The sequence below is a fragment of the Schistocerca piceifrons genome, chromosome 1 (assembly GCF_021461385.2).
Source record: "Schistocerca piceifrons isolate TAMUIC-IGC-003096 chromosome 1, iqSchPice1.1, whole genome shotgun sequence".
Classification (NCBI taxonomy): Eukaryota; Metazoa; Arthropoda; class Insecta; order Orthoptera; family Acrididae; genus Schistocerca; species Schistocerca piceifrons.
The window spans coordinates 857,034,659-857,059,805 of NC_060138.1; the positions used below are offsets into that span (position 1 = coordinate 857,034,659).

General features: G+C 41.5%; 1 protein-coding gene across 1 annotated transcript in view; it reads left to right on the forward strand.

Annotated features, from left to right (window-relative positions):
• The window catches only part of LOC124715773 (DNA replication licensing factor Mcm2), a 46,929-nt gene extending 26,526 nt beyond the window's left edge, over positions 1 to 20,403 (forward strand). Inside the window, exons 8-14 of the mRNA XM_047243121.1 lie at positions 4,789 to 5,224; positions 6,390 to 6,640; positions 7,996 to 8,160; positions 12,524 to 12,838; positions 14,793 to 14,975; positions 15,176 to 15,331; positions 19,276 to 20,403. Of these exons, the coding sequence (XP_047099077.1) occupies positions 4,789 to 5,224; positions 6,390 to 6,640; positions 7,996 to 8,160; positions 12,524 to 12,838; positions 14,793 to 14,975; positions 15,176 to 15,331; positions 19,276 to 19,404 (1,635 nt within the window). The 3' untranslated portion in view covers positions 19,405 to 20,403. The remainder of the gene's footprint in view (positions 1 to 4,788; positions 5,225 to 6,389; positions 6,641 to 7,995; positions 8,161 to 12,523; positions 12,839 to 14,792; positions 14,976 to 15,175; positions 15,332 to 19,275) is intronic.
• The last annotated feature ends 4,744 nt before the right edge of the window (positions 20,404 to 25,147 follow it).

Consider the following 25,147-nt stretch of genomic DNA (forward strand, 5'->3'; position numbering starts at 1 on the left):
GATAGGGAGCTCCGGCAACGGGCCCTGCAGTTAGAAAACCCTTCCCTCGAGGAAGTCCTGTCCATTGCTCAGTCGTATGAAGTCTCTCACGCAGCAGGTCAACAACTGGAAGCGTGGTGCGACGTCGCGGAGGTTCAGGGCTGCGCGGCCGCGTCCACTGTGTCAGGGGTGGACGACGTGCGAGCGGTACAATCCAGCCGTTCCGGCCGCTCCCGTATGGCGCGTAAACAGAATTCCGGCCGCCGGCCCCTGTTGCCGTCCTGTGCGTCGTGCTATATACATCATGATCGGTCAGAGTGCCCCCAGCGTTGGACCGTTTGTCGCAAATGTAATAGAAAAGGTCACATTGCTAAAGTTTGCCGCTCAGCCTCAAAAGAATCGAAGGAAGCAGGTACGGAGGACATGGACATTGACATTCAGGAAGTTTCATCGGGCCAGGCTCCCAACGCATCGCCACGCAAACTCTTTATCGAGGTGTTGGTTCGGTCGCGCCGGTTACAACTGCAAGTCGATACGGGCGCGGCAGTTTCGTTGTTGAATGCACAAACTTATTCCGACCTTGGATCGCCCCCGTCGGCGCCAGTTTACCAGCGTCTATGCGGTTATGGTAAACAGTTCATTCCCCTACCGGGTCAATTCACTGCCGACGTGACTTACAAATCAGTCACTCGGCCTATTACTTTTATTGTTGTCAGTGATGCGAGCTCAGCTAACCTTTTTGGCCTGGATGCCTTTCAAGCTTGCGGTTTTTCTATCGCTGACACCATACAGTTGGTCTCCGAAGATGTTCCCTATCAATCATTGGAATCTTTGATCTCCGACTTTTCCGGGTATTTTTGAGGAGGGCCTGGGGTGTGTTTCAGATTTTGAAGCTCACTTAACGTTGAAGGCGTCGGCTCGCCCGCGTTTTCTACGCGCGCGGCAGATCCCCTTGGCTCTCCGCCCTTAGGTAAAGGAAGAGCTAGACCGGCTGACAGCCCTAGGGGTCGTTCTTCCCATTTCTTCCAGTGAGTGGGCTTCGCCCCTCATTATTGTAAGGAAGCCCTCGGGAAAATTACGTCTTTGTGGCGATTTCAAGGCCACCATTAATTCCCAATTGGTGGTGGACACCTATCCTTTGCCTCGTGCTGATGAATTGTTCTCCTCCGTGGCGGGAGGCCAATATTTTTCGAAAATCGATCTGTCGGAGGCTTATCATCAGATACCACTTGATGAGGACTCCAAACAGTTGGCGGTCGTCAACACCCCGTTTGGCCTTTACCAATACCAGTGGTTGGCCTTTGGAATATCCAGTGCCCCGGTGATATTCCAGCGTTATCTTGAGCATGTCATGTCGACAATTCCTCATTGTATTAATTACCTGGATGACATAATTGTCACAGGCCGCAGCACGAAGGAACACTTGCACAACCTTCGCACCCTCTTTCTCAAATTCAGGTCTGTTGGCTTGCGTTGCAACCTGCATAAGTCAACCTTCTTTCAACCATCCATTGAGTATGTGGGCTACACCATCTCTCGGCACGGTATCCAGCCACTAGGAAGTTTGGTCCAAGGTATCCTCAACGTTCCTCGGCCCTCTTCGCTGAAAGAGTTACAAGCTTTTTTAGGCAAGATAGCCTATTACCGCCGGTTCATTCCCAGGGCTTCCACCATAGCCCACCCCCTGTACCGCCTTCTGCACAAGGGTGTTCCTTTTGATTGGTCGCCTGCATGCGAGCGAGCGTTCACCTCGTTGAAGGGCCTCCTCACGTCAGCCCCTTGTTTGGCTACTTTTGATCCCCATAAGCCATTGGTCCTGGCTACAGATGCTTCGCAGTATGGGGTGGGGGCGGTCCTGGCCCATCGCAACGCAGATGGTTCCGAGCAACCACTGGCGTTTGCGTCTAAAACGCTTAGTCCCGCGCAGGCCAATTACTCCCAGGTGGAAAAAGAGGCTTTGGCCATTGTCTACGCTGTTACCAAGTTTCACCCTTTCTTGTATGACACAAAGTTTCAGTTAATCACTGACCATAAGCCGTTAATATCGTTATTTGACCCCGCCTCCCAGATTCCGGATAGGGCGGCCCACAGACTACAGCGCTGGGCCGTGTTCCTCTCTAAGTACCATTATGACATTCATTTTCGCCCTACAGGACAGCATGCCAACGCCGACGCTCTTTCCCGTCTTCCGGTGGGCCCGGATCCTACGTTCGATCGAGAGGAGATTATGTGTTTTCATTTGGATGTGGCGTCCCGCCAAGCGGTTGATGGCTTCCCGATCACTAGTTCTCGAGTCGCCAGGGAAACGGCAGCTGACCCGGTTCTCCGGCAAGTAGTTCGCCTCATTCAGCAGGGGTGGTCATCCCGCCCTCCGGGCCGGGCCTCGGACCCTCTTCGTAATTATTTTCTTCTACGGGACCGCCTCTCGGTCTTGGAAGGCGTTCTCCTTCTGGCTACCGATGATACAGCTCCTCACGTGGTTGTTCCTGCAAGTTTACGACGGGAGGTCCTCATGTTATTACATGCGGGGCACTGGGGTGTTTCCCGTACTAAAACCTTGACTCGCAGACATGTGTACTGGCCCGGTATTGACAGAGAAATTGAGCACTTGGTGGCCGCCTGGTCCCAGTGTGCGAGCCAACAAGCATCTCCCAGGGCAGCGTTCTCTTCATGGCCGCCAGCAACCCAAGCATGGGAACGTGTTCACGTTGATTTTGTGGGCCCGTTTCTCAACGGTTTTTGGCTTATTGTCATTGATGCTTATTCCCGATTCCCATATGTGGTTCGCTGCTCCTCAACCACTTCAGAAGTTGCAATCCAGGCACTAGCAATAATCTTTTCTGTGGAAGGTCTGCCAATCACCCTGGTCTCGGACAATGGACCGCAGTTTATTTCGCAGACTTTCCAGGATTTTTGTTGGCGCTTCGGTATTCGGCACGTTTGCTCTCCCCCCTTCCATCCACAATCGAATGGGGAAGCCAAGCGCATGGTGCACACATTTAAGACGCAGATGAAAAAGTATGTGCACGAATTTCCTGCCGAGGAAGCATTGACGTTTTTCTTGACGGCATACTGGACCACACCAATGGGAGAACGCAGCCCCGCAGAGCTCCTCCATGGGCGTGAACCTAGGACTCTGCTGCACCTCCTCCGGCCTGGTCCTCGCCAGTCTTCACAAAACGGAGTACCTGGCTTTCCACTGGGTATGTCGGTCTGGGCCCGTGGGTTTGGTCGCAATCCACGTTGGATACCAGCGGTGGTCCTGCGCTGAAATGGCCGCCGGCTCTATACCTTGCAGGCGGGACCGTGTGGTACGTCATCACCAAAATCAGCTACGTCCGCGTTCAGGGCACCCACCCTCCGCCCTCTCGGACGCCGGCTTCCCCATTGCCGGCACCTGTGTTGGTTTCACAGGGGACGTTGCCTCCTCTCCCCGCTGTGCCTCTGCCCCACTGCAATGGTTCTCAGCCTTGGCAGCCTCCAGTAGCTCCAGCACCGGCATCGCCATCGTTCGAGATGCCCCAGCAAGAGCCGGCCCCCCTAGCAGGCCCGGTTTCTCAGGAGGTTGGTTCACCTGTGGTCGTCCCTGCCCCTTCGTCCCTGCCACTGGGTCTTGCCCCTCCCGGGGTCGAACAGGATCCGGAGTTCGACAGCTTGTCGCCCGTTCTGTCCCGGGCTCCAGTTGTGGGCCGATGGGGGCCTCTTCGTGTGGGTCACTTCCAGCCGTATTCGAAGGTTCCGGCTCGAGGGTTGGCAGATCCCCTCGACTCCGGCCATCCAATGGATGTGGAGGTCATCGCTCCTGCCCGACGCTCCGCCTTCCGACGCAGTGGCTCACAGTGGCTTCACCCCCCCGAAGGAGGAGGAGTGTAGTAGCCACCAGAAAGTTCGCGGGAGGCGCACATTGGCACGGCGCGTTACGGACGGTAGTTGCCGCAAGTATAGTCCCGTCCACCAGAGGGCACGCGAGAATTCGGACGCGACCTCTGCCGGCATGACAACAACAACAACAACAACAACAACAACAACAATAACAACATCAACAACTCCGGCAGCATGGGCCGTGCCCAGTCAGTTAACATCGGGCATGCCTAGGACAAAGTCCCGGTCTACGCTAAGTGAAGTGCGACGTAAATGTGAACAGTGTTACTACAGTTCTTATATTATTTTTTAAGTCCAAGTCTTGAGCTGACTTTAACTCTATGACAAAGTGTGCCCAAGGTAAGAAACTATCAGTATGAGGATTTACAAATATTGAGAAATGGTATTTCAGTGATACATTCTTTGTTTTGTCTGACAGAGCTCTGTGGGAAGAAGCACTATTGGGTGGTTAAGGCACTAAACTCTTATTCAGATTTGTGTGTTTCATTGTTTTCTTAAATTGTGTATGACAGTGCCAGAATGGTTCCCTTGAAAAGGATGCAAATAGTTTACTGCCTTATCCTTGCCCATACAGGCTCATGCTCAGTCTCTAATGGCCTCATCTTTGACAAGTTACCTTCACAGTGTTCTTCCCCTGTCTGCCAAACATAAGTAGGTGCACAAGAAAATTATTTTCCATGACACCTATTATGCCTTGCAATGATAATTCTGGTTTCTTTTGACATGCCTGTGGAAGAGAAAATATGTGCTTTGAAGGGCTAAGCAGTATATGAGTGTTTTGAGAGCTGTTGCAGTTCTTTGCATGTGTAAAGCACTAAATACGATTTCCTCTGTCTTTCTTCAGTTTCTTATTTGAACATCCATTTTAGATTGTCAGAAATGTAGTGCTCTATTTTTTTCTAAAAATTTTTGTCCAATTTATTCCAGGTGAATATGGAGGAGACCGTTTATCGTAACTTCCAAAAGATTACAATTCAGGAGTCACCAGGGCGTATTCCCGCTGGTCGTATTCCACGATCAAAGGAATGTATACTATTGGGTGATCTTTGTGACAGGTGTAAGCCAGGTGATGAGATAGATCTCACAGGAGTATACACAAATAACTACGAGGGCTCCTTAAATACAGAACAGGGATTCCCTGTTTTCAACACTGTTATCTTAGCAAATTATATTGTTGTAAAAGACTGCAAGCATATTGTTGAGTCATTATCAGATGATGATGTACACGCCATCATGAAGTTGTCCAAGGATCCACAGATTGCTGACAGAATAATTTTTAGCATTGCACCATCCATCTATGGCCATGCTTTTATTAAAAGGGGTCTTGCGCTTGCGTTATTTGGAGGAGAACCAAAAAATCCTGGTAAGATACAAATATTTATGTTTTGTGTGTGTGTGTGTGTGTGTGTGTGTGTGTGTGTGTGTGTGTGAGAGAGAGAGAGAGAGAGAGAGAGAGAGAGAGAGAGAGAGAGAGATTCAGAGTATAGAGACTTAAGTGAATATTACTATTTTTCATGTAAGATGTTATTGTGAAATGGAAATAGCTTCTAGAATAATTATGTTCAAAAAATATATTTTGTGGTGGTGTTTTATCCTTTTAAAAAAGTCACTTGAAGTGAAAACAGTACTTGTTCTTTCTTGTGAGGTTCTTTCCTATGGAATGAAAATTAAACTGTGGCAGGACACTCACCCCCCCCCCCCCCCCCCCCCCCCCCCCCACAGCCAGTTGCTTGTGTGAGGTTGGATCTGGTGTTATTTTAGTTGTATATCTTTTATAGTTTTTTACTATAATTCTCTTGTAAGTGACATGTCAAGCAGGTTGACCATGAAGTTCTTGGTAGAATGCTAAACGATCATCAATGTTTACTTCTTGCACACTAGAAGCTGTGTGTAGAGATAGTAGTTTTTTGTTTGTCCATTTTGACAGTATACAGTTCTTTTCCTTTCCTATTATCCTCCCTTGCTCTAGCTTGCAGGTTTATAATGCTGTGTCGTCATTCTTTTTTGCTCAAGTAGCTGATTTCATCAAGTGTCCGCTACCACTTCATTTAGTGGCACTATCGGATCTGTCACCATTCACACGTCATTTCCAAGCAGATAAGGCTGATGACTAACATATTCCAGCCAGTTAAGAATTATGTATTAAAAACACACTGAAAGAAGCCACAGTATTGTAAAATTGCTCGCTGAATCAACGGTAGATGTGGTTTTACCTGTCAAGTATGTTGTGCTATAATTGAGCAGTAGACTTACTCATTTTCTTTTCAATGAATGTGCTGTTACCTCAGTGCTATTACATTGTATTAGATTGTGCCCAATCTCTGTAATTCTTGATTCTGCTGAGAACTGTCGAAAATACTGCCAGTTCAGTGGATTTTGAAGCAGGTGACCTAGACCTCCTTTGTAATAGTGATTGTTACTGAAATTTAAAGATACAGTTGTATTGCATATATGGGCAAGAGGCTTGTTTTTGCAAAATTTGCGTGTTTTGTAGCAGGTGTAGGATCATTATTATCTTTCTTTCTCAGGGCAAAAACACAAGGTGAGAGGTGATATCAACATGCTGATATGTGGAGATCCAGGTACAGCAAAGTCACAGTTTCTTAAGTATACAGAGAAGGTAGCTCCCCGAGCAATATTCACAACAGGCCAGGGGGCATCTGCTGTTGGTCTGACTGCGTATGTGAATCGAAACCCCATGACACGCCAGTGGACGCTGGAGGCTGGAGCACTTGTCTTGGCCGACAGAGGTGTCTGTCTCATTGATGAATTTGACAAGGTATTGTAATTGTAAATATTGTTCATTGCATTTATTTTGTGTATGTGTGTGCGCATTATTCTTTGTTGTAGAGTAAGATGAGAGGAAACTGAGGCTTTCGTGATAAATAACATTGACAAAATCTTCTCAGGGTATCGCTCAAGAAACAACTTTTCCCTAAATTATTTAGAATCGCTCTTGAATCTGAATTGAAGGTATCCTTTGTCAAGGAGCTATCAAGCATAGAAATTGTGCATGCTTAGATGTGAAGGTTGTAGCTAGTGTTGGAGTGTCTAGCCAATGTGTCCCTGTTGCTGTCATTCTGTAATATCCATATCTGCAAGTACCACCCTCAGTCTCAAATGTTCTTCAAAATCTCTTGTTCCAGCAGCATCTGATGCAGAACTTAATGGAAACTGTTGTTATGGGTGACTAGATCATTATCAGTGTGTTTCCCATACTACTGCTGTAGACTTCTCCTTGTGGTGTGGCAAATGCCTCCAAGGTCTTTCACCCACTGCTGAAAGATAGAACATTGGATATGGCCATAGTGGGTGATTACACTCACACCTAGAGCTGCAAAGAGCAAGTCATTTGTAGTACCAATGAGCTTGTGTATAGCTCTGGTTGGCTTTGATGGAGCCCAGGTTACGTTTAATATAGGTATGTGTATCTTTGATGGAGCCCGGGAAGTTCTTGATTTAGATGTCTGGTCCAGGAGCAGAGAGGTGTTGAGAATGGGTAGTATTGGAAGTTGTTGTAAAACTAAGCACATGTTCTTTAATAATTTATTATTCATATTTGTCTGAAGATGGGTAGGTATGCCCCCATGTCTTGTGATGAGATGACCCAACTCTGCACACTGTTAGATGGAACTTCAAACATGTGCCATGGAATGCTAGTGTGTGCTATCCAAAATCTTTATCGTAACGTTTCAAAAAGATAGGTATCAAATTTCTTCTGCCTCCTTTGTGAACTTCATGTTATACATCGTGTGAAATTGGAACTGCAATTTAGTAAATTTTCCTCACTGTGGGACGAAAGTGGGCCAAATTTTTCCAAAATGATGGCTTCATACATGACCAGAATACCTCACCAGTAGGTGGAGAGGAGAAACACATTGAGATTGGTGAACAACAGAAATCAGTTACTGGGCTAATAACCTGAAATGATTTTGTCAGTAAAATGGAAGTTTATCTTGAAGTTTTGTGGAATAAGTAATAAACAGGAGGTAAAAAAGCTAAACTAATGTTGTCTTGAATCATTTTCTGTTGTTTTATAGCAAAAGTTTGTAAAAATCTTTATGTATCTGTTTTTTCTATGAAATGATTCAACATAATTGAAAATAATTGTATAATTTGTTTTGTCATTGAAAGATGAATGACCAGGACCGAACATCCATTCACGAAGCCATGGAACAACAAACCATATCTATTTCCAAGGCTGGCATTGTCACCTCGCTACAAGCACGATGTTCTGTTATTGCTGCAGCCAATCCAATTGGTGGAAGATATGATGCGAGCATGACCTTCAGTGAAAATGTGAGTTAGGTAGAACTACTTCTGTAGTCAGTAGTACGCCATTATAGTAGTACCATGTCTGAGAAGTAACAAAGCTTTGAACTTTGTTGCTCTTTCAGTTCATATGTGCAGATAGTTTACGTCTTAATGTTAAAAGTAAGATATGGTGCAGTGTTTCCACTGTATTTGAAGGTGTTGTAGTGGTATATTATAGTTTTCAGATTTATTTGAGAGCACAGTGCTTTGGAAGCCAGTATAGTGGCTGACTAGTAGTGCCTGTTCATTTTAGGAAGCTACAAAATTGTCATGTGTATGTAAGGGAGAGTGAGTTAGTGTTTGTTTGTTAATTGGTGGTGCCCTTTGATCAGGCAGATTCAGTAGCTGGTGCCTGGAAGGCCAACAAAACATCCACATGTAGCTGACATTACTTTGTTATTATATGCAAAACATTCCAGCCTGAAATTACTTTAGACCTGGAAATAGGTGAAAGTCAAGAGGGATCAGATCTGACAGACAGGCTGGATGTCCATACAATTTGTACTTCAGATCAGTCCCTGCTTTCTCCTTGCTAAAGTAGCTTTTGTGCACGAGTGCCTTATCCTGAACAAAAGTCTTTACTCCTGTATTTATTTTATCCCATTGACAAGAAATTTTTGTGGAGCAAGGGTGATAAGAAAAGTTCTTGGCCTTGCCATTATACTGTATTTACCTGAATATAAGATAACTCTTCCCCTATTTTTAGAGTATACCTCAGAAAATTTTATTGTTAACATAAATTACAAGCTGGTTTACTGACATTAAGTGTCTGCCTAAAATTTTAGCATTATGCCTATTTTAAACTTAAGCCATTGATGGGTTGTCTACATTTTGATAATACAAGAATAAATAAAAAGAAAAGTTTTACATTAACTTTTATTTTCACTTCCTTTTTTGCTTACTAAGCCTGTCAGCTGTGGTATCAACGTAGATCCTAATAGCAAGTTGAAATGTATATCTTTGTTGTCACAAATATTTTTCTGTTCCTTCTGAATACGTTATGATAGCTGAGGTTGTGGTTACAGTGGAACTTGAGAATGCAGCTATTTCATACCAAATGCTTATGAGATTTTGATCAGTTGGATGACTTTATTTCCTCATCCAACTTAATGTGGGTTCACTTACGTTGTTAAAGATTTGTTGCATACATGTTCATTGCAAAAATGTGTCTCCTCAAAGATACATAGTCTGGAGACATTTAACATCAATAGTAATATATGTTTAAATTTGTCTTTTTAGTATTCAGTTGCTCTGTTACCCACACTCTTTGATTTCACTGTTATTATGACTCAAGGACATGTGTACATCTTTTAAGTACCAAAGTAAACTTGTTTTTATTAAATATGACGTGCTGCCATTAGTATTTACTAATCTTTTTACAAGATAGGATGTTACATCTGGCATTTTGTTGGGAGCAAATGATTTTTTAATTTATGTCCAATTTTGAGCTTGATGCCCTGCAGTGCGTGTAAATGACATAAACTGTAAGTTCATATTTCATAATTACACACTAATTTACATTCATTGTTTAAGACTTGTACATCTCTCGACATTTTATGTGGTTGTACTGTATGCAATTTTTGCTTTTAGCAGTCACTTGAAAATGGTACAAAAGGCTGACACCTGGGTTGTAATTAAATAAAGAACAATACAGTCAAGTGGCGGTGCGTTCATTTATAAATTATTGTATGACTATTGCTCAGCAACGTCAAAAACTGTTTAAAGAATTATTGTGCTTCTCCTATTTCCAAATTAACAGCCTGTTTTTAAACACTAGACGTAGTCACCATTGGTATGATCTTAAAGTTGTGCTGATTAAAGACAGGTAACCTTCCAGTTCTGAACTTAAGAAAGAAGCATCTGGAAATTCATTTTAATGATAAGTCCTACTACAGCATTTTCAGATGGCAATCCAATGAAACTGCAGCTACCAAAGCTTACTCATTAACCAGTAGGACTAGTTTATTGGACTTTCGTTATCAAAGCCGTGTTTTAAATAGTCTATCTCTTAGTTTCTAAATGGGATTTTCCATAGGAAGTAAATATCTTTAAATATACACGCATCATAAAAAGTTTTGCATCACCTCGGTTTTGAGAGTTCCAGAACCTGTACAGAAAATTGGAATAGAGATCAACATATCATTTCCACCCGTTTTATTGCTCATGAAAACTACACATTGCATGTTGTACAACCATACAGCAGATCTTCAGAGATTTCCAGATTGCTGTACACACTGGTACCTCTGATATCCAGTAGCACGTCCTCTTGCATTGATGCATGCCTGTATTCGTTGTGGCATACTATCCACAAATTCATCAAGGCACTGTTGGTCCAGATTCACCCGCTCCTCAACGGCGATTCGGCGGAGATCCATCAGAGTGGTTGGGGGGGGGGGGGGGGTCACATCGTCCAGCAACAGCCCTTTTCAATCTATCCCAGGCATTTTCGATAGGGTTTTGTCCGGAGAACATGCTGGCCAATCTAGGTGAGTGATGCCGTTATCCTGAAAGAAGTTATTCACAAGATGTGCATGATGGGGGTGCAAATTGTCATTCAAGAAGACGAATGCCTTGCCAATATTCTGCCGATATGGCTGCACTACCAGTCGGAGGATGGCATTCACATATTGTACAGCCATTACAGTGCCTTCCATGACCACCAGCGGCGTGTCAGCCCCACATAATGCCACCCCAAAACAGTAGAAAACCTCTACCTTGCTACACTCACTGGACAGTGTCAGTGTGTCTAAGGCATTCAGCCTGACCGGGTTGCCTCCAAACAAGTCTCCGATAATTGTCTGGTTGAAGGCATACATGACACTCATCGGTGAATAGAACGCGATGCCAATCCTGAGCGAGCCATCAATTCAGCATGATGGGGCCCATCTGCACCGCGCTGCGTGGTGTCATGGTTGCAAAGATGGACCTCGCCAAGGGTGTCGGGAGTGAAGTTGCGCATCATGCAGCATATTGCACACAGTTTGACTCATAACACAATGTCCTGTGGTTACACGAAAAGCATTGTTTAACATGGTGGCATTGCTGTTAGGGTTCCTCTGAGCCGTAGTCTGTAGGCAGAGGTCATCCACTGCAGTAGTAGCCCTTGGGTCGCCTAAGGGAGGCATGTCATCGACAGTTCCTGTCTCTCTGTATCTCTCCCATGTGCCAACATCACTTTGGTTCACTCGCCTAGACACTTGTTGAGAGCCCTTCCTGGCACAAAGTAAAAATGCAGACGTGATCAAACCGCAGTATTGACCGCTTAGGCATGGTTGAACTACAGACAGCATGAGCTGTGTACATCCTTCCTGGTGGAATGACTGGAACTGTTAGGCTGTTGGATCCCCTCCGTCTAATAGGTGCTGCTCATGCGTGGTTGTTCATATCATTTGGACGGATTTAGTGACATCTTTGAACAGTCAAAGGCACTATGTGATAGAATATCCGCAGTTACTGTCTATCTTCCCGAGTTCGGGGAACCGGGGTGATGAAAAACTTTTTTTGATGTGTGTATGTTTCCTGAAAGAATACTCAAGTGTGTGCATGACTTGAATATTTGCATTTTTGATCCGTTGGCATGCTCTTGGTCAGACTCAGTGTTTCCCAGTGGCATTCTTCTTGTGTACCCCCAGCCGTTCTGCAATCGCAGGGCCATTGTTGAAGTGAGCTGATGAGAAACTTATGATGTCCATTAAGCTTGGAGGAATTGCCATCTGTGTGGAGACAAAGTACACAGTGCAACAGTAAAGTATTTCAGTTCTGTTTACTTCATTGATTCTGGTCTTGCAGTTGGTCTAGGTTGAAATGGCAATAATATACTATCAGGGTGGGTTACATTTATGATTACAGAAGTATTAGCAAAATGCTTCATGCTGTTTTCTTCTTATAATGCTCTTTTTTTTCCCCCAGAATTTTTGATTACTTACTTTTTGAATCCTTTAGTATAATGTGTATATAAAAGTGCCTTTCCAGTTTCTGTGATTTATTTCTGTTAATCTCTTGACACCCGGACATCTGTTTTTATTTATTTAATTTTTCCAACCTGTTAGTTTGAATGAAATATTGATCCATTTTAGTCCTCATTCATAGTGATTTTCCTGTGTGTGTGTGTGTGTGTGTGTGTGTGTGTGTGTGTGTGTTTTGGCCAATGTTACATTTCTAAAGCTAATGGTTTTCTCACATCTAAAGTACTTTTCAGCTTAAGGATTTCTTGTTGTTGATTAAAAGTAGTGATGCTGTGATTAATATTTTTTAATGTTAATTGTTATTTTTACATTCCTTTGCACTATGTTCATTGTTTAATGTATAAGGCTTGAATGACTTAAGATTTTCTCGGATTGATTTTCAGGTTAATCTCTCGGAACCAATTTTGTCAAGATTTGATATTTTATGTGTTGTGAGAGATGAAGTTGATGTGATGCAAGATGAACAGCTCGCTCGATTTGTCGTGAAGTCTCATAGGAAGGTTCATGCAATGTACAGACCATGCAACTACGCAGACGAGCCACTCCCAGATCCAGGTCTGAAACAAGTCGATGTCATACCTCAGGATCTGCTTAAAAAATACCTACTTTATGCACGTCAAAATGTCCACCCAACACTCAAAAACATTGACCAGGATAAAATCGCAAATATGTACAGCAAATTACGTCAAGAGTCTCTTGTAAGTAACCAGGAACATTTGCATTTCCCTTATTTTACATAACCATGAAACTGAGATGTATGTTTTCTTAATTGATAAGACTATGTTAATTTATTGAAATCTACTGCCTTTTAAAAGAAATTTTTATTGTATATTTCATGTTTTGTGTGTTCCTTTGCATTGTCAGAATTGACATACGAGAAGAACAAACAAGTCCAAAGTGGTCTAAATTTCTTTATATTGCGAAAATATACACTAGTCAATAATGATTTACATACGTAAATCAAATTAACTTCATTCACGGTCTTTAATTTGGAATATCAAGCAGTCTCCTAAGACTAAAGAGTGCTTAACATTTCACATTATGTAACTATGTGAGAGTTGTTACAATTGATACAAAATGCTGCCCTTAACCTGAAGGTTGATTTGAACACCACAATGTTTTTTACTAGACATGGCAGTACTGGATGTAGTATGCTCCTGCTTTTCTTAGAACTGTGAACTCATTTACCGAGCTAGTTTAATATGGATAGAAGCCTTGTTGGGATGAACAATGTGAAAACAAAAGTTGAATGACAAGTATCTTAAATTAAACAGTATTATGAAAAAAGGAAACTGCTACTCACCATATATTGGAGGTATGCTGCATCACAGATAGGCATAGCAGAAAGACTTCTAAACAAATAAGCTTGTGGCCAAAAGGCCTTCTTTCGAATTAGACAGTGCAATTTGCTCCATCCAAAAGAAAGCATTGTCATAACTTCAATCTTCTTGTCTGAGATATTATGCCAGCTGTCCACCAACACTTTTGACGATTCTACATTTCCTGTCAGGATGGAAAGTTACCTTTTCACTGAATTATAATTATCATCATAGTTAAGACATACCACCCCAAGTATACACATAACATTCTGTGTCTTGTCAGCATTAATGGAGTTAATTACCATCATCCTATGGATGGAACAAAAACTTAGGACTGTGAACATAGACTTGAACAGATTTATGGCCATAAGACTTGTTTGCCTAGCATGGAGGTGCAATCAGTAATTTCAGAGCTTGCTCACCTCTGCTGGAAGTCTTTGTCTGTTAATGTTTTTTAAGGCTTAATAGGAATTTTGAAAAGATCTTTAAAGTGGTGCATCAATTAAACTGCCTATTCTGTGCTGTGATTGGCTGATAGAAGTGAACCGAACAGATATGATGTTGATTTATGAGTTTGCACAGAAAAAAATGTCATATTTGGGGGGTTTTCATATTTATACACACTTACCATCAAAGTGTGCAGTTTAATTGGTGCATAGCATTGGAGATTCTCTCTGCTAAATTGTTGAGAAAGGTAACGTTAGCAATTAAAACTGTTCCGGGAATGAAGTTTCTAGGACTACAGTTCTTAACAAGAGAAATGTACTCTATTGTGTACCTCAGCCTCCAGCAAAAAGGCAAAACCTAATTTCAACACTGAATAACCATCAGATGCTACCTGATGCATATTACAACATTTTTACGTGAGAATGGGGAAAATGGTGAATTTCATTATATTTCATAGAAAGTGTCAATTTGTAGCTTTTTTGAGTGTGTTCTCAACTACACGAAATTTTCCTGTCCCTTGTTATTCATTCTGTACTGCAATATGAAAATAAACTTCATAACTTACATTGTATCAATATGTTTGTGAGACTGATGCATGAAATTTCTGTCTTCTGCATTCACATTTGCTGCATTATTATTATTAGTATTGTTGTTTTTGCAACATTTTCTGGTTATTATCAGATAAATGGCACAATATCTGATTGATTGATTGAGTGATTGATTTATGAATTCAGAATAAATAGTCGGAAGGTCTCAGTGGAAAAGACATAAAGTATCTCAATTTTTACAAAAAATTGCTGAGTGGAGCTTTTACTTCCATCTGTATTTTTACTGTCTGAAGAATCTAAGAGTTATCAATCCTGAAATAATAACTTTTAAATCACAGGTGACTGGAAGTCTTCCAATTACTGCAAGACATATAGAAAGTATAATTAGAATGTCTGAAGCTCATGCAAGGATGCACTTGCGTGAATATGTACAAGAATCAGATGTCAACATGGCTATATGCATGATGTTGCAGAGCTTTATCCAGACACAGAAATACAGTGTCATGAATGCCATGAAAACGGTAAGCTCTGAATAAAAATTTATTAATCATGGTTTTATTATTTGATTGTGTATGTTTCATTTTGGTGGTTTACTTTTCTTGTTCCTCCAAGCTATTATATTCTTGCATGAATATTATATTCCTTCTACACTTAATTTTAATATCTGTATTTCTTTGTTGTATCTTGATATGCACAAGAGGCATTGCATTTTCTTTTCCAGACATTCCAGAAATACCTTTCATATGACAAAGACAATAATGAATTGCTGTACTACATCCTACAGTCCATGACAAAGGATCAGTTGATTTTCATGAGAAGTTTACATGGAACAAAAGTTCGTATGCTGAAGCTGAGAGAGAAAGACTTCTTAGATAAGGTGTGTAGTAGATTGTGAAAATTAATTTAATAATTAAATGTAGGATTATTTTTGTCCTATTTATAAAAAAGGCTCTACTTGGTGTGTTCAGATAAACATTTGAAGTATGTTCAGATAAACATTTTAAGTAGATCTAGATTAGAGTTCACAGTTGATTGATTAACTTATAAATTTTTGCTCATTTCATTAAAAAATTGAAAATCCTATGGTTATTTATAATGTTACATTTTTATCGTAGTTGTAGTTACTTGTGTGGTTATGAACAAACAACTGCCTGTTGGTTTCTGGCTTGGATTCTTCAACCAACATTTGTTTGATGATCTATCAGATGTTTTGCCAGTATGAGTGTGTGGCATGATCAAAGTTTCACCCTCCATTTCCAACAGGCAATGTCTCAACATTTGACCATGAAAGCCATACCAATTTTGTGCCTTTGAGCACCAGTTTGAAAAAAGTCAGTCCTTCTCTTACTTCCCTGGTTCAAAACTACTGTAACTTGTAATAGGACTTTTCAGATAAGTTCAAGATTCATTAGTTATGTCTACAACTCATACAGACTGCAGTTATAAAAATAGTAAGGACATGAAAGGGAAGCAGTAGTTCAGAAGGGAGTGAGATGATTGTAGCCTGTTCCTGATGTTCACTGTGTACAGCGAGCAAGCTGTGGAGGGAACTGAGTACTGGAGTGTAGTTGAATTACATTGGGCAGTGCTAAGGGAATTAGATTAAGAACTGAGATACTAAACACAGTACATGAGTTCTGTTGTGGCAGCTACATGAATAATGATGGCTGAAGTAGAAATGCAGATTGGCAATAGCAAGAAAAGCATTTCTGAAAAAGTGAAAATTGTTAACATTGAATATAAGTTTAAATGTTAGTAGGTCATTTCTGAATATATTTGTCAGCAGTATAATGAAACGTGTATGATAAACAGTTCAGAAGCTTCTGAATGTGCTTCTATGGCAGAATGCTGAAGATTAAATTGTCGCAAAGTTGTACGTATGTGTGCCCTTTCTTGTTGCAAGAAGACTTTGCCAGAACATTCAGTTAGAGATGTGTTTCATGTGATAAGTTTGAGAAGCGTGATACAGTGGATTCATATTCCAGTGCACAAATCACTGTAAGGATAGTCACGTTACTGCGTAGAGGTTTGGTATTTCAACCAACAACAGGATGTAGTCTGGTCGTAAAGAATGTATAATACCACCCCTCTTCTCATTGCCAGACAAATGCTGGTGGTGAAAATTTCTTCTATCATAAGGATTTGGGCCAGCTATGTTGTAGTTGAGTAATTCTTTATTTCCAGGCATTAGTGAACTGTGCTGCTGGGATAAGTTAAGTCACCTTTATGGAATCTAATTATTTTGCCCAGCAGTATGCATGCACAACTAAAAATGTGATTGAAATGATCAAATGTGTGATAATGCAGTCTCACAGTGACACTCAAAAAAGTGCAGCCTTGCCTGTGGCCACCATTGTTGTAAAACTAAAATTGTAGGTGATGACATGACAGATGACAACCTCTCATGTTATGGAAGAGATAGTAAGCAGTGCACAGGTTCCTAAACTGCTATACAAACTGTGTATAGTCACACTTTTTGCTACTATACACACAATATAACTTGACACTGGGAGTTGCTGGAAGCACAAACACGTGATCACTGTCCAGCACCCCCTTACAGATCTTGGGGTTAGAACAGGCCTGCAGTATTCTTGCCTGTCATAAGAGTTGGCTAAAAGGTATCTCACACTTTTCGACCCTATAAGCTCAGGTCCAATTTTATGGTTTGACCTGCCACTTTCCAAATTCTACAGAAGTGTGGGCCATATGGGAACGGTGCACAAGTTATTCGTAATGCCCTTAGATTCGATCTCCTGAACCTCTTGTCATCATAGCTCTGCACCTCCACCTGCAATTCAACTATTTGGGTGAGGACACTTTCTGGGGTGTGTTATCTTCTTCTGCTGTCTCCTGTCCTCTTTTGCCCCCATGACATTATTAGATTTCTCTGCGCCCAATATTCAGCACGGTAGCCAGTCCGTTACAGTGGGACTGTCCTGTACCCATTTGGTGGTAGCCCCCTGACAACACAGGGATCGTACTGCTGATTGCTGAGCTGTAAACTCCCCACATATGCCAAGGAGTAGATGCGTCTTCCTGGGGCACCAGGACTCCCGGCAACGGCCGTCATGACAGGGCGGATGACCCACAATGAAGCGATCTAAGTCATCTCTTGCTGGTGACCGTACGGCGCCAGCAGTCTCTAAGAAGGGTAAGATCGAGCACAATGCTGACAGGTATGACCCTAAATCATTTCTCTCCCTCACTACACCATAGGGCTACAGAAAGAAGAGAGCTATATTCACCTTGGTATTTAGTCTGTAGCAGAATGGATGGGGATTCCTTTCTAGCTACGAAGCCTCAATTTTTTGTTGGCACCTTGAGGATAATTTTGGGGAAGTGACAGCACTGTCCAAGATGAGAAACAGTGCAGTCTTGATTCAGGCAGCATCCCCCAGCCCAATCTTGGACATTACTCGCCTGTAACCAGCTGGGTGATACTTCTGTTTCAGTCACTCCCCTTGACAACCTAATAGATTTTAAATGACTCCATGCCTGTGTTCGCCAACTTATAAAAAGATGGAAACAGGAGTGTTGGGAGAGATGGGTCTTGACTATTGGGTGCCATAAATCATCTTCCCAAGTCTGGACGCATATCAGACGTGTTTTTTGGTACCAGACCCCAACAGGTGTCCCTGGCATTAACATCAATGGCATGTTATTTTCTGACACAAACACAGTTGCTGAGCACTTTGCTAAGCACTATGCTTGAGCCTCTGCGTCGGAGAATTACCCCGCAGCCTTTCGCACTCTCAAATTGCGGATGGAAAGGAAAGTCCTCTCATTCACTGAATGTCACAGTGACCCTATACTGCTCCTTTTACAGAACGGGAGCTCCTCAGCGCCGTTGCCCACTGTCCCGCACAGCTCCTGGGCCAGATCGGATCCACAGTCAGATGATCAAACATCTCTCGTCCGACTACAAGTGACATCTCCTCGTCATCTTCAACCACATCTGGTGCAATGACGTCTTACCATCGCAATGGCATGAGAGCACCATCATTCCAGTGCTCAAACCTCGCAAATACCCACTTGCTGTGGATAGCTATCGGCTCATGAGCCTCACCAATGTTCTTTGTAAGCTGCTGGAACATATGGTATGTCGGTGGTTGAGTTGGGTCCTGGAGTCATGTGGCTTGCCGGTTCCATGTCAGGGCGGCTTCAGCCAGGGTCGCTCTACCACTGATAATCTTGTGTCCATCGAGTCTGCCATTCGAACAGCCTTTTCCAGACGGCAACACCTAATGTCCAAAAGAACAGACACCATATCCATATAAGTATATAGTTCTGACAACACCGGCCATGACCTTCTTCTTCTGTGCGGATGCACACGTTCCCCGAGCACAACGGTACTTCGTAAGAATGTCTTCCACGAGTAATGAGTGTGTTGGGGTGGGACACTACGAATGTAGTGTGTGGACGTACAAGGTGAGAATGTGGGTCTCGTGGGAGGCATGTGCGAGATAGTCCCTGCAGTCGCTATCCTCTGTGCCCTCGGTGGCTCAGATCGATAGAGCGCCTGTCATGTAAGCAGGAGATCCCGGGTTCGAGTCATGGTCGGGGCACACATTTCCACCTGTCCCCGTTGATATATATCAACGCCCATTAGCAGCTGAAGGTATTAATGTAATTCTAATTTCGTTCTAGACAGCTGTAGGTCTTCAATGGCGTCTGTTCCTCTGGAATTGTCCGAAAGAACAGACACCATATCCGTATAAGTAGATTAAAGATACTTCTTACTATTTGACACACATTTTTTCTTCTAGATATATGCAGCATTGGTGTTTTGCATAAAATAATTGCATTTTTCTTTTGTTTCAGGCCAGAGTCATTGGTATTACTGATGTATCAACATTTTTCAAGTCTCATATTTTCACTGGTAATGGTTTCAAGTATGAAGCTGACAGACATCTGATAATCAAGAAAATAATACACCCAGATAATGAATGAACCTTCAGGGTATATGTTCCAAAACAGTTGTTTTAAACAATCCCAGTGATCTGTTGGAGATGAGATTGGCTTTCCTTGTGAGCTCATCTCATTCACATCTGATGTGTATACATATTGTATAAATTGCAGTTTTCTGCCAAAGTGCTTTCTGTCAGGTGTGTGTGTGTGTGTGTGTGTGTGTGTGTGTGTGTGTGTGTGTGTGTGTGTACATGAACAATATACAAAGACAATATTTTGAATGCTTAAAAGAAAGATTTTAGTTTTTTTGTGCCAGTGGCAGTGAAGAGTGTGATGGATATCATGGATCTGCAACAAGACTGTTTTCATCAAGTGGTTAACCGTAGTGATATAAAAAAAATACAGCCTGTTGTATTGTTCAAATGATCAGTCTCTCTTGTCTTCTTTTGTCAATGTATTGTATTCTCACTTTTCTCAAGGCATTGCATTTTCACTAATGAACATGTGTGTGCACGTGTGTGTGTGTAGTTACTTGAGTCTGTCTTCCTGTTCTTGTCTATAGAAGTTAATTTTTAACATTGACTTGGTTGCATACCATGTTTATTGAAACATCACAGTTATTTTGTCCATTTGAAATATGTGGGTTATATGTGAATTCCCTCAAACACAGTTGCTCTATTTTGGTATATGAACAAAAGTGCAACAAACTTTAGATTTATGGATTTTCTAAGGAACATCGATTGTAAGAACTGAACCTGTAAGATAATGATGAAAGCATACAATATTTTGCTGACTATTAATTTTATAGAAACAACTTAAATTTTATACCAATATCACAATTAAATTTTATGCCAATACCACTATTATGGATTGTTGTATTTCTTTGCTGTGTGATGTCTCAAGAAGTAAAGTATTTTTATAATCTTATAAAGAGGATATTAGTAAAAATTCACAGACATACAAATTCTGGATACTGCTAAGTTTAAAATGCTAACTTTTGGATAAAATTGTATATAAGAAATAAAATTAAGTTACAATTAAGTAAGTTTCAAAATTTGAGATCTACTGTCACCAATGATATATTTTTAATCTAAGTGTTCCCTTCGCCAACATAGTACGTATTCTATAGCACTGAACGAAATGGCACAGAAGTGAGACACTGGACTTGGATTTCGTAGGATAGAGATCCAAATCCTAGTCCAGCCATCCATATTTAGATTTTCCATTGTTTCACTGTGTTATTTATGGCAAATGTCATGACAGTCCCTTTGAAAAAGGCATAGATAATTTCCTTCCTGAAATATAAATCTACATCTGTACTGTACAAACCACTAAGAAGTGCTTAGTGGTGAGGACGTCCCATTGTAACATGTATTAGGGTTTTTTCTCATTCCATTTCCATATAGAGGATGGAAGAATGACTGCTTAAATTCCTCTGAGTGTACCTGTCATCCTACTTCATTACCTGCTTTTCTTGGGTCAGTCTTATTTTATGTTGTAAATGAGGTACTCTCATTTCGTGCTGCTGCAAAGTTAAGTTGCTAATTGGATTTGAACTGTTAGCTCTGTAAGTTTGTTCTAGTTCAAATTGCTGCAGTTTCAAATTTTCAGTTGTACTGTTTATTAAAAGGGAAATTTTCATAAGAAGAGAAATTGTGTGTTTTTAAATTGGATATTGATTGGCGCGGGATTAACTTATCTGGATTTAATTTTTAATGTCTTTCTTTCATTAGACAGGCTGAGTATCAGACTGATCAGAGCTTATCTACAAAAAATAACAGTTATATTTTGTCTAAGCTTTTATAAGGCTATTCAGTGTTGGAAGTTACTACTGGCAACCGTAATTTGTTCGTGTATTATCTGTTAGTACAAACAGAACTGCAACATGCTACTAATATGTAGACACATGCAGATCTGTGTAATTATTTCTAATATAGGAACATAAATGAAGGATGTGCATGTTGCTGCAAGTTGGTGAATAATAGTTTGGGCTGATTTTTGGGATGGTAAGTTGCGGTTTCATTGGGACAGCTGCAGCAGATCAGATGAAGGTTCTCCTATAGATATGTAGGGTATGTTTAAAAGATCTGTAGATGGCAAAATAAGAAGCTAAGATTTGTGCCCAACACGCACAGGCTTAGGCAGCAAAAATTTTATTATAAAATATGGAGGTGGGGAGGAAATTGGCAAAAAGGGACGTTTGGGAAATCTTGTTACCACTGAGGTCAAGGACAAATTTAGCTTTTTGTCTTCTTGAGAGAGAAGCCTGTTTCAGGTGTAGAAGAAAGAAGTGCACAACAGAACATCAAGAATTCAAAAGTTACATTGGAAAGTGAGTAGAACAGAAAGATACTGGTGCTAGGTAGCAGTTTTGGGAGGAAGATTTGAGATCAGCGTACCAGGTCTCAGGTACAGCTAACAGAACTGTAAAGAACAGGTTGCCTACTCACTAGAGGTTTGAGTGAAGCAGTTGAGGGAGCAGGTAACAGCCTGGCCAAGAACGGAGAACTCATTATCTGCCCTCCACTCTGACACAATACGGAGAATTTTCATAAAACGCCCATGTGAAACTCAGAAAACTCCTTCTTTGGCATGAACTCGGATGCCACACTGGCCTGAATGTAAGTATGTGATCAAAGAGTTGACCTCCATGTGAATTTCTGCACTTTGTTGTTTTGTGGTAGGTTCATTGTCTCATCACCAGTGATGATTCTTGAAAGACATGAATTGTCTGTGGTTTGCATTTCAAGCAATCCATGTCTATGATTTTATTTGGAAACACAATTTGTGACACAACATTGATACCCTATGGTCGCACATCAACTACTTAGCACTGCTTGCTCACAACTGACTGGTTAAATGCACTTCTGTTGTTTACAGTTCAAGCTGGCCCCATAGTTGCTGTGCTGACCTTGATTATAAGCCAGGAAAAGAATCTGTCTCCTATTTTTTTTAGGTCATGTGATGTACACATTGTGGTGGTGCATGTTGCTATTCAAGGTAGCAGCAAGGCCCATTTCCTTTCTACTGTGTAGTGAAAGATGGTTGCATAGAAATCTTAACTTATGGTAGTAGTGGTAGAAGAAAGACCACATTGTGTGCGCACATTTTTCATTTATGCACAGATACAAATCACCAAATTTTAGGCATTAGCTCTCACAACAGTCAACACAGTAAGCCTTCACTTAATAAGTGAGAGCAGCGGCATTTGTGTAGAGTTGTCAGTGCTAACAGACAGGCAACACTGAATGAAATACCTGCAGAAATCAATGTGGTACATATGATGAATTTACACGTTAGGACAGTGCGGTGAAATTTAGCATTAATGGGGTATGGCAGGAGATGGCCAACATGAGTGCCTTTGCTAACAGCATGACATTGGGTGCAGCACCTCTTCTAGGCTCGTGACCAAATTGATTGGTCTTTAGACGACTGGAAAACTGTGACCTGGTCAGAGGAGCCCCAATTTTGGTCAATAAGAGCCGATAATAGGGTTACAAGTGTGGCACAGACCCAACAAAGCCTTGGGCGCTAGTTGCCAACAAGGCACTTTGCAAACTGGTGGTGGCCTCCATAATGGTATGGGCTGTGTTTACATGGAATGGACTGGGTACTCTGATCCAACTAAACCGATCATTGACTGGAAATGGTTGTTTGGCTACTTGGAGACCATATGCATCCATTCATGAACTTCGTGCTCCCAAATGATGGAATTTTTATGGATAATAATGTGCCATGTCATCGGGCCACTGTTGTTCACAATTGGTTTGAAGAAAATTCTTGGCAATTTGAGTAAATGATTTGGCTACCCACATTGATGGACACGAATCTGATTGAATGTTTATGGGATGTGATTGAGAGGTCAGTTCTTGCACAGAATCCTGCACAGGCAACACTTTCGCAATTATGGATGGTTGTAGAGGCAGCACAGCCCAATATTTCCATATTGGACTTAACAATGACTTATGGTTGTCCATGCCACATCAAGTTGCCGCATACCATGATTTTTTGTCACCTCAGTTAATACATGATATTTGTTTATCCAGTAATGAATGGCCTGTGACCAAGATATGCAGCTGGTTGAAATGAAATAGATTAAAGGAAATAGAGTAGTTAATGAACAGCCAACAAAGTTTCAAAGCAGTCTTACACGATGCGGGCTGGAGGGATGTGTATAATGTGAGGGGTATGACTTCTAAATTTAATATTTATATAAATGGGCTTCTATCTATCCTTAACTGCGAATTTCACAAGAAAACTGAGCTTGGTAACAATAAGACAACAAGAACATAAGGACTGCAAAAAGAATCAGCATATTGTTTACAAGGGAACTGTTTGAACTGGTTTGCGCAAACTGAAATTGACTAATTACATGTTGTAATAAATATGGTTCTGCCTTGAAAAGTGATTAAAATGCTAAAGAAACCTTGTTATGTCTGAAATTAATTATCTGGATAGTAAAATTAAATTTATGTGGCCAGTATTTGAAGGGAAATGGAAATACGCTATGGAATGTGACAACTGTATTATTGTAGTCGGGCTGCCAACATATTTGATAATCATTTTTTTCGAAGTAGCACAGGAGGCTGGCATGAACAATTCAAGGTACAAAGCAATAGCATAAATGCAAGTTGCAATACATCAGGTAAATGGCGAATACTTCAAGCTCTGCATAAAAAATAAATAATGTAATGTAATGCATGCAGAAACAATAACTTTCATGATGTTGATGACATCACAACCACTAAAATCCTGTTCTTCACATACACTATTGGAAAAAAATACAACACCAGGAAGGAGTTGTGTGACATAAACGAAAGATTGTTGGTGTGATTGTTCATATGAAAGATGATGTCTATTCAAATTTCATGTAAGTGGACCAGTAGTGCCACAATGAGGATACAAATCAGGTTTGCTTTAAATAAATGCTGAAACAGTTATGAGTGTTAATTACCTTTGAGATTGGCCTTGGTGAATTGATGTTGGGAAAGAAAGCCTTTTAAGGTGACAGTGACTCCATTGTCAACACCTCACTGAGTTTGAACGAGGTCATGTAATAGGACTGAGAAGTCGGATGTTTCTTCTGTGATCTTCAGGAATATAGCTACTGTACAGGATGTTTGCATCAGTGGTTACGAGAATGTATAGTCACAAGATGACGGCTCTGGACAACCACGTGGTACTACTACGAGGGATGTCCATAATGTTTGGCGTATGGCTGTGGTGCATCATACTGCATCTGCAGCAGCAGTTGGCACCACAGAGACACTATGAACTGTTGCAAATCAGTTACTTAAAGGACAGCTCCGAGCCAGATTCCCTGTAGGATGCATTCCACTTACCTCAAACCACCACCATTTGTGACTTCATTGCTGTCAAGTGAAAGTTTGTTGGAGGGGAGGGTGGAGTACTGTTGTGTTTTCATGAATGCAGGTTCAGCCTCAATGACAGTGTGTTGGTTTAGGAGGACAGTTCAGAGCTTGCATCCAGCCCCCTACTTCAAATTTGTGCATCAGTCAGGTGATTCAACCTGTTGTACTGTCATTCATGAACAGAATTCCAACAGAATAACGTGTGCCTGCATACTGCTGTTGTAACCCAACATCCCCCACATTGTGTCAACATGTTGCCTCAGTCTGCACAATCTCTAGATCTGTCTCCAATTGAACGCATATGGGACATCGTCTGACGACAACTCCAGCCTCATACATAGCCAGCATTAATCGTCCCTGTATTGACGAACCAATTGCAACAGGTGTGGAACTCCATTCCACAAAGTTACATG